The sequence below is a fragment of the Epinephelus fuscoguttatus genome, linkage group LG1 (genome assembly GCF_011397635.1).
Source record: "Epinephelus fuscoguttatus linkage group LG1, E.fuscoguttatus.final_Chr_v1".
Taxonomy (NCBI): domain Eukaryota; kingdom Metazoa; phylum Chordata; class Actinopteri; order Perciformes; family Serranidae; genus Epinephelus; species Epinephelus fuscoguttatus.
In genome coordinates this window covers 35,511,130-35,529,950 of record NC_064752.1, presented here as the reverse complement: position 1 = coordinate 35,529,950, position 18,821 = coordinate 35,511,130, and the positions used below count along the sequence as shown (strand labels likewise).

Here is an 18,821-nt window from a genome sequence, read left to right as displayed (position 1 = left end):
TCACGGATACAGCCTTCCTGGCAGGAGCTGTAGGCCTCTGTATTGTCTCTGGATGGGACACAGAGACTAACTTTTTCCCACCATGTCCCCAGCAGGGGGAGACTCACATTTACAGTTTCACTGAGTTTAGCTCATCCAGTAGAATTGAAGTTTGAGGCATCGCTATTTGAGAACTTTCTACTATCAAATATCTCCACTGACTGCCACACTAATTGCAAATTAGCTGTTTCATGTAGAATTACAACGGAAAGATCTTTTTTTTCTCAGATCCCAAACAGTTCACTTTCAAAAGAGCTGAAATGCTGCCCAGTTGTTACAAAACAACTAACATAGACTTAATAAATTAAACAAACTAAGCAAACTAAAGAAATTACCTACAAAAGAAACATTTTAATATATCTAATCTAAAAAAGCTGAAGTAGCATACAATTTGAACTCTATAGTGACACAAATTACTTCAACAAAACAACTGGGTGAGTCAAAATAGGGGTAACTGTGTGAGGCATTAGTTTAGAGCTTGAATAATAAATGATGACATTTTTCAACATGTGGCACACATTATGTCATGGTTGTTGCAGTGTCACAAACATCACAGTTGTAAGAGTTGACTTTCCCTCCAACATACACTGTTATAGTATGTTGACAAATGCATATATTCACAGATGGTATGGGCAATTACAATTATTATTTATAGTTATTAGGTATCAATGCACTAAACTACACATTTAAAATATATTTCAAGATATTTCAAATAAGCACACACTCAAAACAAATCTAAAAGGACACACACTTTAACCGTGTGAATCCCAGACAGCAAAAGCCATGAGTTTTACCTCAGAGGTGCTGGCACTGGTGCTGGGAGCAGGCTGCTCCTCCTGGGGGCTCCTACGGGGCTCTCTCCGCCAGTACAGGTGGTCGTGGAGGGGGGTTGGCACATCACACATCTGTAATGATTGAAATGCAGTTCAGGAATAGACTCAACTTCATTCAACACAACTATATTTGACTGAACATTTAATGAATGTGAAAATCAATTCAATTCACAGATAAGCACACAAATAAGCACACTGATGTTTCAGTGTTTCCCTTAAATAAACAAGCTATTTTGTACTCTGCATGTAAATGTCAGGGTGTTTTTGTCTTTACCTTTATGTGATATGAGGAAAACTAACTTCACCAAAAAATGGATAACTTTAAAATCATCAAATAAAGCATGAATGAGGGCTACATCCTGAGAAAAATAGACTGAAAGAGGAACCTCTATGGTGTCTTTAAAACATCAATTAAGTGTGCAATATGCAAGATTATATTTTCCTTAAGCTGTGCAAACAAGTCTTAAACATTGTCACCATTTGCTTGAAATCAGCAGTCGGTTCAGCATTTGGCATTGTTACCTCTGTTCTCACATTTCAGTTATTTATACCAACAACTTAACTGTTTATTGTATATTTAGTATTTTATTATATTTTACTGAACCAACTCGACGCTGCATGAAAGTCAGCTTTCGACGCCTCAAGGCTTATACTTCGTGAAGTCGTCGAATAAAGTGACTTGAAAAATGTATATTTATTAAGCGCCTCGATTAAATTTAAGACATGAAAATCTGTGGGGCTATCAGGTCAAGTTTTTGATGGCTCAAGGCTTAAATTTGGTTAAGTCGTCAAATAAAATAACTATTAAACAGCAAAAAGTATTTTAATCGACGCTTCAACTGAATTTAAGACATGAAAGTCAGTTTTTGAGGCTCTCGAAGTTTCTAAAGGCTGAAATTCAGTTGAGGCGTCGAAGAAAATTACCTGAAAAACAAATCTTTTTAGAAACAGTTATTTTCTTACAGTCTCCATGATGAAACAGAAAATTAGCTCCACTGGTGTCCTCTTTTCGGTGGTCACTTGCTCAGTTTTTAGGAATTGTCGAGTGAATGTTTCTCCTCTAAAGTCTCAGGGTGAAATGATCAATTTGAGAAGTGTCTTGTATTTATACAGTTTTGGTCGGACTCCATGGCAACCAGCTTCATATGTCATCACTAAAAGGACACTGCTAATCTAACGGGACTGACTAATTTAAAGTATTGTTATATTGTTTTAAAAAAAATAACAATTTTTCAAAAATAACACCTGTGTTTTTGTTTAAAACGCAGTAGCTAAGTTAGCTGGTAAAGTTGTTAGCTGCAGCTAGCTCTTTTTTGTGGTTAGCCATTTTATAAAGAATTTATAAAGCAGGTTTACCTGGTAGCTGCTTCAGTGCAGCACATCTGTCACCTTAATCTTTACTTTGATGTTGGATAGTGTAGCTCAGGAAACACAAGAAAACCTGTGGGATAAAGCCGTAAAAGGCGTTAGATGAAGTAGAGTTCTCATCATCACGTGACAGGTGCAGTGATGCTGTTCAATGTGGCCTCAGCAGTAAATAAATGTAATACAGATCAGTGACTGATAAGTTGCTCCTGGTGTTAAGCTAAAAGTGTGTACACAAGAATTGAAGTAGCTACGAGCTAAATGTACTAAATGTCATAAGGTGTTCAGTTGGGAGCAAATGGGGGCAGACAGAACTACATTAAAAGCAATAGTGGACTAGTTGGATTGATATTGGAGTATGGCTGTGAAGTATATGGATCAATAGCAAGCACATCTCTAAAAAAATAGGTAGGCCTAATAATCAATACGAGGCTTTGAGATTATGTACAGATGCATTTAGAACAACCACAGTAGCAGCATTACAGGTGGAAATGGGCGACATGGCATTAGAAATGAGAAGGATACAGCTATCAGTGAACTACTGGGTTAATTTACAAGACCATTATCAAGATCACCGAACACAAGATACTTTAACCGTTTTGGGAAAAGGAGAGGGAAACAGTGACAAAAAGCAACAGATGCTTCAGCCAAACAGTGCCATTGCCAGCAATTCCACCTTGGATAGCCTATATCCTGATGCCTCAGTAGATTTGACACTATTAGAAAAGAGACATATTATATAGATTAAGTATCTGAGACAAATTACTATTATAGAGAAGCTATGTTTTTTTCATTCAAATTTATTTATTGTAAATACTAGACGCCCTGCTCCACATACCAGCAGGTGGCGGTAATGCACCAAAACGTGGTTTGCCAACCGCCACTAAACCTCAAATAAGAAGAAGCAGAGGAAGAAGTTGTAGACAGCTATATCTTCTTGTGCCCTAAAATGTCTAAGTTACAGCAGCTGAAACTCTTTGTCAATGAGCGACTAACAGCGGCAGCAGAGGAAATCTTCGGCGCTGTGGAAAGGACCATATTAGAGTATCATAATGATATTTATCTGTCAAAGAAGAGTAAAGAACGCGTGCAGCTAATGGTAGCTGAAAGTGTGATGCAGGATGAGGTGGAGGTGTTCACAGCAGGTTGGTCCTTACCTGTTTGTTATTATTGTTTTAGTAAAGAGTGTAATGTTAATTAATGACTGCTAGGTCTGTCATTAGAGAAACATTTGATATTCGAGTCAGTTAGACCTGAAATTACAGTAACTGCAGTGGTGTATTTTTATTATTTGCCTGTATTTGTGTGTCACAGAAGCTTCCCCATTATATGCTTTTTACTGGACAGAAAATTATTAATCAAAGTATTGCCCTTTTGCTGTCTACCAAAATACATTGCTCTATCCATGATATCCATGATGATATCCAATGATTTATTGAGATATGCAGTAATTACATAGATTATATTAGATTCACAGTATAATACATGTAGTAGTGTATTAGTAATGTTAATACACAGAACAAATACTTTAACGCAACGCTGTTGTTTTTGTTCCCATTTTATGCACACAAATTTTGGTTGCAAATGTGCAAATCTGTCTTAGTTAACTAGTGCTACAAAAGTGCATTTTTTGGTCAGTATCTGGTGTGACACCATTGGCCTCACACAGTGCTACACATTGGTACTGGATATTGGCAGGATTTGGAATGCACTGTCGTAAAGGCTGATCCAGAGCATCCCAAACATGCTCAATGGATGACATGTCTGGTTAGTATGCAGGCCGTGCAACAACTGGGATGTTTACAGCTTCTAGAATTGTGTACAGATCTGTGCAACATGGGGCTGTGCATTATCATGCTGCAACATGAGGTCATGGCAGCAGATGAACAGCATGACAGCGTGTCTCAGGATATCTCTGCATATTTTTTTCAGTGTGAATCAACATATGTCTTTCTCATTGTATCCCCAGTTTCCCAGGAAGTCAGCATGTCTGAAGCAGAGGCCTCCACACAGCCATCACATGGTGAACACTGTCAGGTGTTGGTGAAGCAGGAAACATCAGGTCTAGAATGTCCTGAGCCTCGGGAACACTGGCTCAGTGAGGACGAAGGGAAACTGCAGGACCTATTAAAAAGTGATGCTGTTGCTTGTATGAAGTATGAACAGAGCACTGAGTCATCTTCTTGCGGTCAGACCCAAACTGTGGCCAGCAGAGAGGGGGATCTTCTTCCTGGCGCTCCAACTGAGTGGATAAAAACAGAGCAGGAAGTGGATGGCTGCGGAGGGTCAGATTTTTTGCAGCCTCTCTTGTCAGAAAGGGGAGATGGGTGTTATCCCAGTGATCCCAGCTTGAACATCAAAAAACAGACAAACCAGACAACTTTTTGTTGTCAGCTGTGTGGAGAATCTTTCCACCACAGGAGTTCATTAATGATGCATGTTGAAACTCATGCAAATGATACAGCCATTCTCTGTCCTTTAAACCAAGCAACATCTGCAGGAAGTGATACTGAACCTTTAGAAACAAACAAGGAGGACAATCTTTGTTCCATCTGTGGCAAAACATTTAGCAGAAGGTCCCATTTAAAAAGGCACGCGCTGATTCACACAGGACAGAAACCACACTGCTGTAAAGAATGTGGCAAGAGATTCGCACGACTTGAATGTCTGAGGATACACACGAGGATCCACAAAGTGGAGAGGCCGTACGCATGTTATGTCTGTGGGAAAGGATTCAGGCAGAGGAGCAACATGGTGTGTCACATAAGAACACACACAGGAGAGAAACCCCATCGCTGTGGCATCTGCTCCAGACCGTTTGGATATAAGAAGGACATGATCAGACACATGCAAGTCCATGCAAAGAAGACGTGAAATCTCAATTTGAGGTTTCATTCATAATCATGGAAAAATCAGCTCTTGTTGATGTACTCTGGGGTCCATCTTCTTGTTTGCTTTATTTTGGCTTTGGATAAGTGACCATATGTAGACATTGTGACATCACATCTGCATATTTTAAATGCTATATTAGATTTTGTCATAGAAAATGTTACACTGGGCGTTGGTAGTGTAGTGGATAGTGCTGGCGCTCCATGTACAGAGACGATGCCTTGCTGCAGTGGTCACAGGTTCGACTCTGGCTTGCAACCTTTTGCTGCATGTCAACCCCCACTCGCTCTCTCTCTCTCTGTCACCCCATTTCAATCTGTCCTGTCCATTAAAGGCAAAAAGCCCAAAAAAATAATCTTTAAAAAAAAAAAAAGTTACACTGATAATTGATAATAAAAATATAATAGAACAGAATATGACTCCTTTGTGCATCACATGAAAACCCCATGAAATAAACTGTCCATTTATTTTACACTTAGATTAATAAAAAATAGTTTTAACAAGGTTGTCCAGTAAGTGATGGGTATGGATACGAAACCAGAGTTCTGCACCGCCACCTCCTCACCGTCCTGTCAACTCCCCTCTGAGGACATTCTGGTTCATTACCACACACAGTGTTTCCTGTCAAAACTTTGTCTGCTGTAAGCTGTTTTTCTATGGCAACAGATAGAGGCACTGAATTGTGAAGCTGGTTATCAGCTGGCTCTGTTAACTGGATTTTCTAATTCAGCTATATGTATATTGACATGAGAAAGGCAGTTTAATTGCAGCCAGCATCACATGCAGCTTCAACAGTTTATTGAAGCAAAGTCCTTGTATGTCTGTTTTAAGGGCATTAAACACTGATGCTTTTAAGAACCTTGACTTTAATTTGTGAAAAGATGGAGTGTGGTTTTGCAAACAAACATGCTCATACTATATTTGGCAAAGCAAGACAGTGAAAAAGTGTTATTTTGGCAGCAGTTTCATATTGGCGCATCTGTCAGTATGGTCTACAGCCATGGTTTTAGCAGGTTTAATGTTTCACATCTTAGTTCTGCATGTTAGCATGCTAACATTTGTTAATTTGGAGTGAATACAAATTACAGCTGAGGCCGATTGGTATTTTGGGAAGTTTTTCGGGTAAACCAAAGTACTGGACAGACAGAAATTTTGACCTTGTGATGGCATGAGATGAAAAGAGGATCACCAAATAATTACAATTTATCATGTGGGGGATGAACATGTGCATCAGATGTTGTGGTAATATATTCAACAGGTGTTCTGACATTTTAACTACAACTATGAACCTTATCACTAAAATCAATAGGATGAATCCCTTGAGCCCATTTTTTTCAGAGGTAATCTGATCGTATTTCGGCTATCAGATTGGATCAATTCTGTAAAACGGGTTGATCAAAAAAACAAAAACAAAAACAAAAAAAAAAAACGGGAGTCCGAGATAAGATTAGATCATGTAATCGACGGACGATCCTGATTTTAGCAGAAGGATGGATTCTGGGTGGATTTCAGGAGCAAAATGTAATTAAACTTTTACATTGGTCAAATATACAAACACTTATTTAGATTATCCACTCGATCTGTTTAATAGTTGCTGTGTTACAGTAAATATTACATAATAAATAATACATTTCTTGATTTTAGAAATCAAGTGTTGCACACTCCATTTGCAAGAAATGCATATAGGGCCAGAGTGTGTGACACTTAATCAAGTCCACTGTCAGTGATCAGCACCTCATGATAATTGTCTGTGTGCATTACTTTCAAGAAAGGACCTATCATGACTGCCATCACCAGAGCAGCTAATTATTCAGTTTTTAATACAGTTTAACAGTCACAGATACTTGCTGTGTAATTCATGGGCTTTACTCTTCACTTGATGGGGTAAACAATATCTAAGAATGTCTGATAATCTAAAAAAAACAATTACTATGATATTCCTGTGCAGATAAATAGGTTTACAAATAAGTAATTGCAACAGACAGGGTGAAGGTGTCTTGCAACAATGAGTGATGTCAAGTGAAAAGTAAGGTCAGTGGTTAAAATGTGTGAATGCAGTTTTTACACTTGCTGTGCCACAGATATTCACAGTCCAGTCCAGCAGGTGGCAGTATGACCCATTTCACCCATCGTATCCTCACTAAAGGCTGGCACAGTCCACACCACACACAACCTACACGCAGACAGCTCGCTGTCAGGCTGCAAAATGGCCAACGCCACGCTTCAGTCGTTCAACGTCTTTCTGACGGAGAGATTGACCGCAGCTGCGGTAGACATCTACGGATTCGTTGAGAAGACGATAATAGACTACCAGGAGGAGGTGTACCAAACCAAACTGGAGAACCAGAGGCTGCAGCGGCTGCTGGATCTGGTCTACAAACCAGAGATAAGACTGCACAGGGCAGGTATGTGTCTCAGTCTGCACTACACCTTACCGTGGGTCAGTTAGCTAACAGTATGATTAACCACCTGCTAAACCCCATCAGGTAACTAACATCATGTGAAGTTAGTTAACGGCTTTGTATTAGCTACATACAGCTATCTTAGCAAGCCATGCTAGCTAACGTTACTGTTTCCCAGCTAACAGGTCAGACCAAACATTTCCCGTCAGTTTTCAAAATAAAACTTTATGTGTACGTGCTATGTAGTAACATTAACAGTTACAATATTTATAATATTCGTCGTAGCAAGACACTGTGGCAGCATGAAAAACAAATTTGCTGTCTTGTAAAATTCAGCACATTTTAATACTTCTGAAAAGCTATATGTAGCTAACCTCTGGTAGTTGTGGTAAGTTAGGCTCAACGCAACACGACACGCCAAACCTACTTACAAAAACCTGTTAATTCAGGGCGGCTTTATCTATCAGGATATATATGTAATACTTGGAGAACACAAATATTGATAATAGATATTTGAAAGGTACAGTGGTGAATTCGGCATACATTTGATCCACTTAATAGTTTCCAGCTTTATTGAATCACTGTTTTAATTTGTCACTTGTCTCTCCTCACTGAAGTTGTGGTGGGACAGGGCACACAGGTAGGCTGGTGGGTGATGACTGCCCTTTGTTCTTACCACTGATACAGAACCACTAATGGTACCTTTTGTATGTTTAAAAAAGGTACATGAATTTGTTCAGTTTATAAAAAATGAACACACATTGTAAGTTGATTTATTGCATTAAATACATGCTTTCTTTTAGCCTTGTTCATATATATGGCATGTCAGTAACATGAAAAGCACCTCAGGGTAGACCCAATTATATATGTGGTCATCTTATATCTGCATGACCATAAGTCACCAGTAACACTTAAAGCTCCTGTCTTGCAAGTAGGGGGAAAGCATAACATAATAAGTTAAATAATATAGAGACAGCTGTTTTCTCTATATTAAAATTAATTGTGAGTTATATTGTTTTATTTCTGATTAAATGAAATATTGCCTATAAGCTCAAAAGGCTCTGTATAAGACATTCAGAACATCATTATAGCAGAAAACAGCTATTTGCTGCGTAAAGATATAGTGGAGTAATGACATTTTGAGCAGAGAATGAAGTCATGCTCCCTCTGTGTTTGTTGTAATCCGAGCTTCTCTGGTTTGTTGTGGTCACGCCTGCATGTTAGTGCATGTAAGTCCCTTTGCATGTAAACCCCTGACTAGCTAATCGGCACTACTCTGCACTGCACTCAAACAGCAGTTATGGGTGGTTACTGCTCATGACGGCAACTGCGTCTTCGTGAAAGTATAGCACCCACCCTCTTGTTCCTCCCCAGGTTCACACCGTTAGCTCTGTCAGTACTGTTGCTGTTGATAGCACTGTTCTCACTGTTAGCGCCGTAAGCTACTGTTAGTCACCTCCTTTGTTGAGAACCGTGTGCAGACAATCCTGCCCAGACTCTGAATCCTCTGAATGTTGTATACAGCTCCTTTAATACTCGCCAATAGGACACCATTAGTGTTACCATAAATTCCAAGGTTGCATGCAAGGTGCATGTGGACGGGCTGCGTAAATGCATTTTCATACTAAGCTTAAAACAATTTTGTTAAAGGTGAGCATGTGTTAGTGAATTTGTTAAAACACTATCTTGATGTGATGGCACATACTGTAACTTACGGCTGGGCGATACAACAACATGAGAATGATCTCAATATAATTTTCCTCTAGAGAGATAAAATAATTTATTAATTCATGCCACCTATCATTTAACAGCTGAAGACAGAGTAGTAGTAGTAATACTAGCTTTGGTAGGGATGTGGAGTTATGCAACCAGGATGTAGTTTGTTTATAGCCCAACATTAGCTTTTTACTTAAGGCGATCATAAACTTGTTTGCCACAGAGCATAATTTCTGCAGTAATCCAAAATACAATGGAAATATCCAGTAGGCTTTTTGACGAGGGAATCAGTGCGAAGATCACTTCCACGTCTGCCTACAAAAAAAAATGGAGGTAGTTTTATTAAAATTGTTTACCTATCTACCTCAGATTTGTGAAATAATCTACTTTTTGCCAAATGTTGTCAGGTTTTGACAATAAAGAATAGTTTAAACCATAATTAAGTGTCTGGCTTCTTTAATATCAGGAGCAAAAATCCCCCTTTGAACTTGAAACAAATTATGATTTGACATTCATCATGATAATCATTGTTATCCGCTGATATGAAAACTTTAATCATGATATTTTCAGCTAATCACCCAGCCCAACTGTTAACTGCATTTTGGATCTCTTTTGTAATTTCCTGCTTGTAATCCTAACCAGGGACCTTGTATTTTTCTGGTGTCATTATAATACAGCCTGACTGAATGTGGAGTTGGCTTAACTCCCAGTCATTCTCTATGAGTGGCTCGCCAAAAGCATGTTGGGATTATGGGAGAAAGTAAAGTCATTGACCTGGAGGGGTGAAACAAAGCCGCGCAGTATCTGATCACACCTGGGATCCTTTGTGTATTAGTTAAATATAGCTTAAATTAGCCAACCTATTTCACTTGTGAACCCACACTGCAAAACTCATGGATGCAGCAGAGATGATGTGTCCACCCACACGGGGCTAATGCCAGGTTCATGTTATATCAGAGAAATCAGACTTTTGAGTTTCTGACTTTAAACTAGTTTTCACATCATCATCATCTGAGTCGTAATTACTGTCATCTTATGTATTTTAATCCTCACACGAACAAGTCTGTCATACAGCTGTCTTGATGAAGTGAAACCTTGCAAGTTGTTTACATGGGAATCTTTCTCATGTCTACCATCCATCCCATTTCACATGAGCGCAGTGTGAGTGTGAGCAGCCCTGAATTGTAAATTTTTCCACACAGTGTAATTGTGCGACACCTTGAAGGAGAAGTGAAATTCAGCCTTAAAACCGGTAGGAGTTTTAAGGGCACTCAGAGCACACAGACTCCCACCAAGGCCAGTAGTCCAGTCTTCTATGATATGCAGATCTGTCCCAGAGTGCTGCTGCTTTCGGTATGTTCAAGCAACTAAATATGTAGGTTTCCCCAGAGGAACACTGGTGCCTGTGAACGTGGATTGTCATCATAATTTTACAATTGTCTTATCACAAATTAACTTAACTACCAACTACTGAAGACATAAGTCATTTAGTCCGGAAAATGCCCCATCTTACAATGTAAACAAAAGTGAAAAATAAGCTTGTGTATCCGTCTTATAATTTGGATCCGCTCCAAACTTTAATGGATTCCTCCTCAGCCAATGTTGCACCCTTTCACCAAGTTTAATGGAAATGAGTCCAGTAGTTTCTCTGTAATCCTGCTGACAAATGGACAAACAAACAAGCAAACAGAACTGAAAACATAGTCAGCATGGCGGAGGTTATAAAGTCCGACATTAATGTGACAGCAGCATTGAATGGAGCCATTTGTTCAGGTACCTTGCTATGTGATAACCTCCTCCTGTGTGGCGATGATCACTTCAATTTCTTTAATAAAGTCAGTTCACATTTGAGATGAGCTCATATTGCTTATGTGCTTTAGTTGTGTGAGCTTGCATCACATGCACTCTGTTGTGATTTCTAATGTTTGGCGTGCTGCAAGTGCATTTTTACTAAAGTTCTACTCACTGTTTTCAACCCGTAACTTGCATTTGATTTCTCTGCTGCTGTTAAGAGGAGCATCATCGCTGGGGATCATTCAAGTTTCCCCATCGTCTAGTTCATGTGTGATCAGAGAAGTGATTTTTCTGGCTGCTACCAAAAACATTTTCCTATCCACTGTTACAGATGCAAGGCAGATCGATTTGCCCACACCAACACAGGAGGTTTGTGCTCAGGAGCAGCAGATACAGAAGAAATGTATTCCCAGTGAGGCCAACGAGGAGCCCATCATCCTGCCCATTAAAGAGGAACTGACCGAGCTCTGGACCAGGGCTGGGGAGACACCTGTATGTTCAACATACAGCAACGTTACAGACACACTAACTCAGAGAGTCAGAGATGGAAAGCATGAAGACAATGAGATGCCAGATGACCTAACACAAGTTGTGACAGTTGGAGAGCATGGCGAATACGATGTGCCAGACAGCCTTACTCAAGTTATGGAGTATGAGATGCCGTCACAGGATGACAAGCCGTCACCATTATTTGAAGACATGCCAGCATACACAAAAAGGAACAACCTGTTCTTCTGTAATATTTGCTGTCAGCCTTTTCTGAAGAAGTTCGAGTTAAAATTGCACCTTTCAACTCATGCAGCAACAAATTTACCAGATCCCACCAACAAAGCGTTCACCTGCTTTGTCTGTGGTCGAGCAACAGAAACCAGGAGACAAATGGTCCTCCACATGAAAACACACACTGGCGAGAACCCATTCGGCTGTCACATTTGTGGCAACAGATACAAAGTGAAAGGTTATATGAAAGAGCATTTGAGGACTCACACTGGAGAACGGCCCTTCACCTGCTACACCTGTGGGAAAAGCTTCAACAGATCCTCGACCATGAGTAAACACGCACGCATCAAACACAGGGAGAGCATGCCATTCAAGTGCCTGCGGTGCAGCCAGCGCTTCCCTCTGCTCGTTCTGTTAAAACGGCACACGAGGACGACCCACAACATCACCGTCTCTGTATGAAATGCTGCTGCAGCAATGCTAATGTTGACTACTGTTTTAAGTTCAGATGTTAGACTGAGTGTGATGGTGATGGCTTCTTTGTCATTTATCTCTTATGATTTTATGTTTGTTGAAGTTGCAGCTGACATGTTTCCCCAAATTGGCACTAATATAACTTCTCATACAGATGCTCATCAGGAGCATCTGTATAACTTCTCATACAGATGCTCCTGATGAGTCACTGTAATCTGCTTCAGATCTAATGCGTAACACTCCCAGCAGCTATATACTGAAACACTCAGTGTACTGAGCAGTTAGTCAACTGCTGGACCTTGACAAGTGTTTAAAGCTACAGGTGCAAATAAAATGTGTCTCAAGGGCTTTTACTCTCACAAAATCAGCTTTTCACAGTGTGTTTTTCAACTTTGTTACTGACTGTTGTATGTCCTTAAAATCTGCCTTTAATTCATATGACTTGTTTTTTTTTTTTTGGCTTGTAATACATTGCCTGTAATGTACTGTTTTAGAAAATGTAATGCCAATAAAGTTATAGTACATTTGATTACTGCTACAGTTTTTTGTATCATGTGTTTGGTTGTGTTTGTGTACTTGTGTGTGTTTGAGTGTGTGTATCTGTCTGTCCACAGCTGTCTCGCAAACTACTGGACCAGTCAGTCTCACTTCTTCTATAGGAAGCAGAATCAGAATCAGCTATATTGGCCAAGAACATGTGTACATACAAGGAATTTGACTGCAGTAGACCTGCTCTCAGTGTAGCAGTATTGACATAAGTTCTCAAAAATTAGACAAGAAAGTGGAATATACAAAAAAATATACATCAGATATACAAAATATACAAGTCTATGAGATAAAAATAGAGCAAAGATGCAAGTGTCGTTTGTCCTGCCACTCTGTTAGGAGTTCATCAGAGCGACAGCCGGGGGGAAGGAACTGTCTTTGTGACCGGTAGTTTTGGTGAACAGTGCCCTGTAGCGCCTACCAGAGGGGAGGAGTTTAGACAGTTTGTGTCCGGGGTGTGAGGGGTCTACAGTGATGTTTCTTGCCCGTTTCCTGAACCCTTGACTGGTACAGGTCTTAGATGGAGGAAAAATCAGTCCCAGTAATCCTCTCTGCAGACCCGATTGTTCATTGCAGTCTGTTCTGGTCCAGTTGGGTGGCAGATCCAAACCAGACGGTGATGGATGTGCAGAGAACAGACTGGATTATGGCGGTTTAGAACATGATCAGCAGTTCCTGAGGCAGGTTGAGCTTCCTGAGCTGTGGCATGAAGTACAGCCTCTGCTGGGCCGTTTTCCGGACAGTGTCTATGTGGGAGGTCCACTTCAAGTCCCTAGAGATTGTGGTACCCAGAAACCTGAAGGGGTCCACAGCAGACACTGCTGTTGAGGATGGTGAGGCGGGACAGTATAGGGAGGCTTCTCCTTAAGTCCACTGTCATCTCCACAGTCTTGAGCGGGTTCAGCTCCAGGTTGCTCTGACCGCACCAGAGGACCAGCTGCTGTGCTGACTGCATATTTTTGAGGCACATACCAATATCGATACTTAAGAGTTTAGAAAACATATTGGCAGATGTTCACTTGGCCTAAGCATGAACATTTTTATGAGGATTCCTTAAATTGACTTATTAAAGTGCAAATTAAAAGCTGCTGAGGATCTTTTTTGTTGCAGACTGTATGTAATTTTACTACTCACCTTGATGCTGTGATGCAGATGTGAACTCCAGGTTGTGTTAGCAAACTGTTTCTTCACAGTTGGGCGCAGTTACAGGTGCGACAGATGACACTTTTCATCACACCTCTCTGGGATGCTGATTGAAATCAAATGATGTGTGGGTGATAGTTTGCTCTCAGTCTTGAGATATCTAGTGCCTCTGAGACTTAGGAAAGGTTATATTTATACTGTGCATGCAAGAAGGTGGCTACATGGCAAGACAAAACACTACATGCATCCTTTTCAGTCCTTAAATGATGACAAGTCCTCCAACCCATTCAACCACAGAGGTTGTTTGTTCACCCTCTAATATGACCCACAGGAGCGTGTCCTAAATTAGCACACCTTCCAGTAGATGACAGAATAGCTTGTATATAACTGTTAATAATCAATTTTAAACATGTGGTTAACATTGTGAAACAGTTGCACCAAAACTACATGGTTACATTTAGGCAGCACCTTGGTTAAGTTTAGAAAAAAGATCATGGCTTGGCTTAAAATAAGTACATGACTTACTAACTTCATGTGAAGCGACAGCCCGGCTCTGAGGCAGCGACAAAGATGGGAGACAAGACTAGTTTTTACCATGCAAAAATAATGTATTTATTTACAACAGATAATCAAACTAAGGTAAACGTGAAAGTCAGTAATCAGTAGTGTAAGCATGTGTGGATGTGTGGAAATGAGCCCATCAGCTGATCAAGCTGGCGACACCCTCCGCCCTGCTTCCTGCAAGAGAGAAAACACAGCAGAAAAGGGCAGGGACAACTAGTGGAGCGGAGGGGTCGTCACGCATGTGATAAATGTCACATATGTCATACGTGACATACTACTACACACTAAGTTACATTGTTAAAATAACTCAGTGTTGACTTTTGCTTTCACACAGGACATGAACACAGGCCCTTGTTGGACCCATCCACCTCCTCTACTTCCAATTACAAGCGGATCTTGTCACACTTTAGTACGTCACCTGACTTCCTCCTTTGCTCCCCTCGTATTTACTGCAGCCACTAAAGGTCACTGCCCAACAATAATATAAATATCAGCAATAATTGCTGCTTGTACAAACAACCTATGTGGTCATATTGTGGAGGAGGACAGTCTTTAAAATGAAACACTAATGGACTGTCATTGGGATGTTTTTGTATAACACACATACACAAAAAAAGTTTCTTGTTCGAAGCTCTTCTGAGTTGCATAGACCAGTTTTCCACTCTTGACTGCTTTGTCCCTTCATGAAGTGATGTGACTGAGGCGGCTGATCAAAACTATCTCAAAGGTAAAATTCCTGATGGGTGTGGATTGATGGGAGCACTGTTTTGGGACTGACAACTGTGATGTGTAATGCACTCCTGTCTTCATCCTTGCAGATGCCAAACAGCCAACTGCATCAACATCTGCGGAGGAGATTCCCCCTAAACAGCATGAGTGGAGCCCGGCTGTGTGCGAGGACGAGCCAGGACCCTCGCAGCTTAAAGAGGAGCAGGAGGATCAGAAGGACGAACTGTGGATCAACGGGATCGGGGAGCAACCTTCAGCAGAGGACAGCGACGACGGGGACGCCTTGACGAAAGAGCTCATTAAAACAGTGCAGCAGTTAGAAGACTGTAGAGCAGCAGAGGAGAGCCGAGAGCCAACGCAGACCCCTGCAGAGGACCCGAAGCACTCTGAAGAGAAGACGAGCACCACCTTGTACCGCTGCCACATATGCAACTACATATTCACCAAAAAAACTGTGCTTACATGGCACCTCAAGACGCACGAAAGCAAGTCACACGACAGCAAGGGAAACTTTGACTGTCACATATGTGGCAAACACATACCCTGTCAGAGCAATCTGCAGAACCACATGAGAGTGCACACAGGAGAGAGACCCTACAGCTGCCATTTCTGCGGCAAGTGTTTTAAACTGAAAGGACACATGACAGAACACATAAGAACTCACACAGGAGAGAAGCCTTTCAGTTGTCACATCTGTGACAAATCTTTCAACAGAGGCTCAACTCTGAGGAAACACGTTTTAGCCAAACATAAAGAGGAGCGACCGTACAAGTGTGGGGACTGTGACGAGTTATTTACCGAAAGGCTGCTGATGAAGAGGCACATGAGAAAAGTTCACGGAGTCAAACTGTCCACGAGTCAAAGTCCTGCCTAGAACTTTAGAACAGACGCCATTATTGATGCATGTTCAATATAGTCTTAAATCTGAGTAGAGAACAAGACTAGGTATCTTTTGAAATGTTTCAGTATTAGTGCCAGTGAGTTTTGGTACCAGAACAATACTTTTTTTTTCAAAATATTGCTTTAAAGATTTTGATTACACTATACTAAAAAAATCATTTTGTGGCCCAGATGAAGCCAAACTTCTCAAGTGTTGAATGTTGTCTTACACGAACAGCCATACAAGAACTTTGCCGAAATGAAATTCAATCTAGAATTGCCAAAAAAAAGTATCCAAAGGCAATAGTTTGACTGAGACAAGGGGGAAACAGTGGGCATTTTTCTTTTCAAAGTTAAAAAATACATCTTGTTCAGGAATAAACTATAGTTTGTTGATATATAATGGAGCATATAGATATTACGATACATTAAGGGTCACCTGTGTAGGATTTAGTGGCATCAAGTGGCAAGGTTGCAGATTGCAACCAAATGAAACTTCTCCTGTGTCCCAAGTCTTTAGAACTATGGTGGAAAACATGAATGACTCTATTTAAGAGTCAGTCTTTCATTTGTCCGTTTTTGACTACCGCAGAGCAACATGGCGGACTCTATGGAAGAGGACCCGCTCTGTATAAACAGCTCATTCTAAGTTAACAAAATACAACAATTCTGAGTTTTAGGTGATTATAAACTAATAAAAACATAGGTATGGATATTGTATTTTAATTGTAATTTTATTGTATTTGCCAGTATATCCACCTTATTCCTACACAGTGGACCTTTAAACAGCTGGCTATGGAAGTGCTGATTGGTGTGTTAGTGAACTTTGGACACAGCCAGGCTAGATGTTTGTCCTTGCTTCCATTCTTTATGCTAAGCTAGGCTAACTGTGCCCTGGCTCTAGCTCCATGCTCAACACACAGAAATGATATTGTGATATAAAGTCAAACTATTCCTTTGAATCAGGAGTTACCTGATAGAAGAACAAGTAAATACGGTTCTGAATCTAATTGATTCCAACCTTTGGTATGTAGGAGCTCACGATACAGACAGTTTGGTCGTTATCAGGAATGTGTTGAGGTTCATTGAGCCCTTGTAGAGACTTAGAAACATAAAAACAGACAATGGAGAGCTATCTGTTCTCTGCAAAGGCAGGGGCCATGTGATTCCCTATGCTACAGAATACTGGAGGATTTTTAGGACTCCTTTCTTAAAAAAACTGGACCACTTATGTGCTGGACATTTCAGTTCTGTAACATTTCCTCTGTGTTTATAACCTCTGATGAACATTAAAATGAGCCACCAGAATTTCATTCTGCAGCCTGAAAAACACTACTAAAGAAAGTTAAACAGATGTTCATTTAGGTACTAGCAACCCTTTAAATTCAATCTGCTTTTCTAAGTCTAATTATTGTGCACCATTATGATAATAACATGTACACCTGTGTTACATCGTCTGTCAACTAGTGATACCTTTGTTGTACTGTACAGTTGTTTTATATATTTATATATATTGTACATAGGTGGATTTTGTTTTCTTTTGCCAAAATTCAGTCATACCTGCTGAATCTGTTGTAAACCAGTGATGTGAACATAAAGAAATGAAGCTAAAAAGAAATACATTCAGGTGTGAAAATGTATAGCAAAAATACATCATTGTCATCTTTTGTTTTGTTTTTCTGCGTCACATATTTGAGTTATATAGCAGTTCAGGAGTAACCACAGTTTTTGGAAAGGATTTAGACTTGGATACAAAACTACTGTGGAATTTATGGTCAGGTGTCTCTTCAGCTACTACAAGATTTTCTCAAAGCAACAAGGGGGACAAAAGATGGAGAATGAACAAGAGCTGCTGGTAACATTACTATACGATGACGAGGAACACACCTTTTTGTGTCTGGTGGAGTTGAAGTAATAAAGAGGCTAAGTTTATGGCTACTTGGTCAGTGGGTACATGGTGCTCCTCTCTTACAGCCACATCTTGTAATTTAAAATCATGAGAAGTCTGGGTGTTTATATAAAAATCTGGCCTTTGCAGCTTTTATCTGCACCTTGAAAACTGCTACTCTGTTGGAAATAGGTTTGTAGATACAGGTTTCCATGCATTAGTCACGTAACAGGGTAGACATCCACCATCTTTTCCTAAAATTGGGTAATCAAACTCCACAGAAAAGCTTTTATATCAAAGCAGGACATCAAATACAGGCCATGTAGAGAGTATTTTCCCAGCTTTTAGCACATAAAATTACTCTCTGTGGTTGAACCTAAAAAATATTAGCTCCTGACTCCTTTGGACTGGAGCAACTATTTACACAACAATAAACCAATAACTGACACATATTACTTTTTTTGCTAATCAACAATTACTGGTTATGACTATGAAAATCAGGTGGACTTCGGTGAGGAAAATACTGAAGTGTTTCCTCAGTGTAATAAGTTAACTTACAGCCAAACAGCACCAGGTCTGCCTTGGTGATGACCGTTAGCTGTGGTGCTGTTATCTACCGGAGTGAAACTGTATAAAATCCCTCAGTTGTTACTGTCATGGGAAATACTCACATCACTCTTTTTTTCTCAGCTGCTTTGCTAATAAAATCACTCACAGCCACAGGCAGTCTGCAGTGGTGAAGCCATATAAACCTGCCATTCAATTTTAAGTATTTCTCTGCATCATTTAATAGTCATCATGACTAAATAATCTTTTTGAGTTTAATGCTGAATATAATGT

The 18,821-nt window shown here is 40.1% G+C and overlaps 2 protein-coding genes across 3 annotated transcripts; both read left to right on the top strand.

The window, feature by feature from the left end:
* The first annotated feature begins 3,147 nt into the window (after positions 1 to 3,147).
* On the top strand, positions 3,148 to 5,623 carry LOC125890754 (zinc finger protein 271-like). Its single transcript, XM_049579551.1, has 2 exons — positions 3,148 to 3,382; positions 4,207 to 5,623. The coding sequence occupies exons 1-2, from the start codon at positions 3,187 to 3,189 to the stop codon at positions 5,109 to 5,111; spliced, it is 1,101 nt and encodes a 366-aa protein (XP_049435508.1). The 5' UTR covers positions 3,148 to 3,186; the 3' UTR covers positions 5,112 to 5,623.
* Positions 5,624 to 7,272: 1,649 nt separating this feature from the next.
* LOC125895246 (zinc finger and BTB domain-containing protein 49-like) lies at positions 7,273 to 18,114 on the top strand. 2 transcript variants are annotated; one of them, XM_049586925.1, is made up of 2 exons: positions 7,273 to 7,531; positions 15,304 to 18,114. In XM_049586925.1, the coding sequence occupies exons 1-2, from the start codon at positions 7,333 to 7,335 to the stop codon at positions 16,086 to 16,088; spliced, it is 984 nt and encodes a 327-aa protein (XP_049442882.1). In that variant the 5' UTR covers positions 7,273 to 7,332; the 3' UTR covers positions 16,089 to 18,114. The 2 variants fall into 2 exon arrangements, with proteins under 2 accessions (XP_049442882.1, XP_049442873.1); XM_049586916.1 differs by lacking the exon at positions 15,304 to 18,114 and adding an exon at positions 11,370 to 12,743.
* The last annotated feature ends 707 nt before the right edge of the window (positions 18,115 to 18,821 follow it).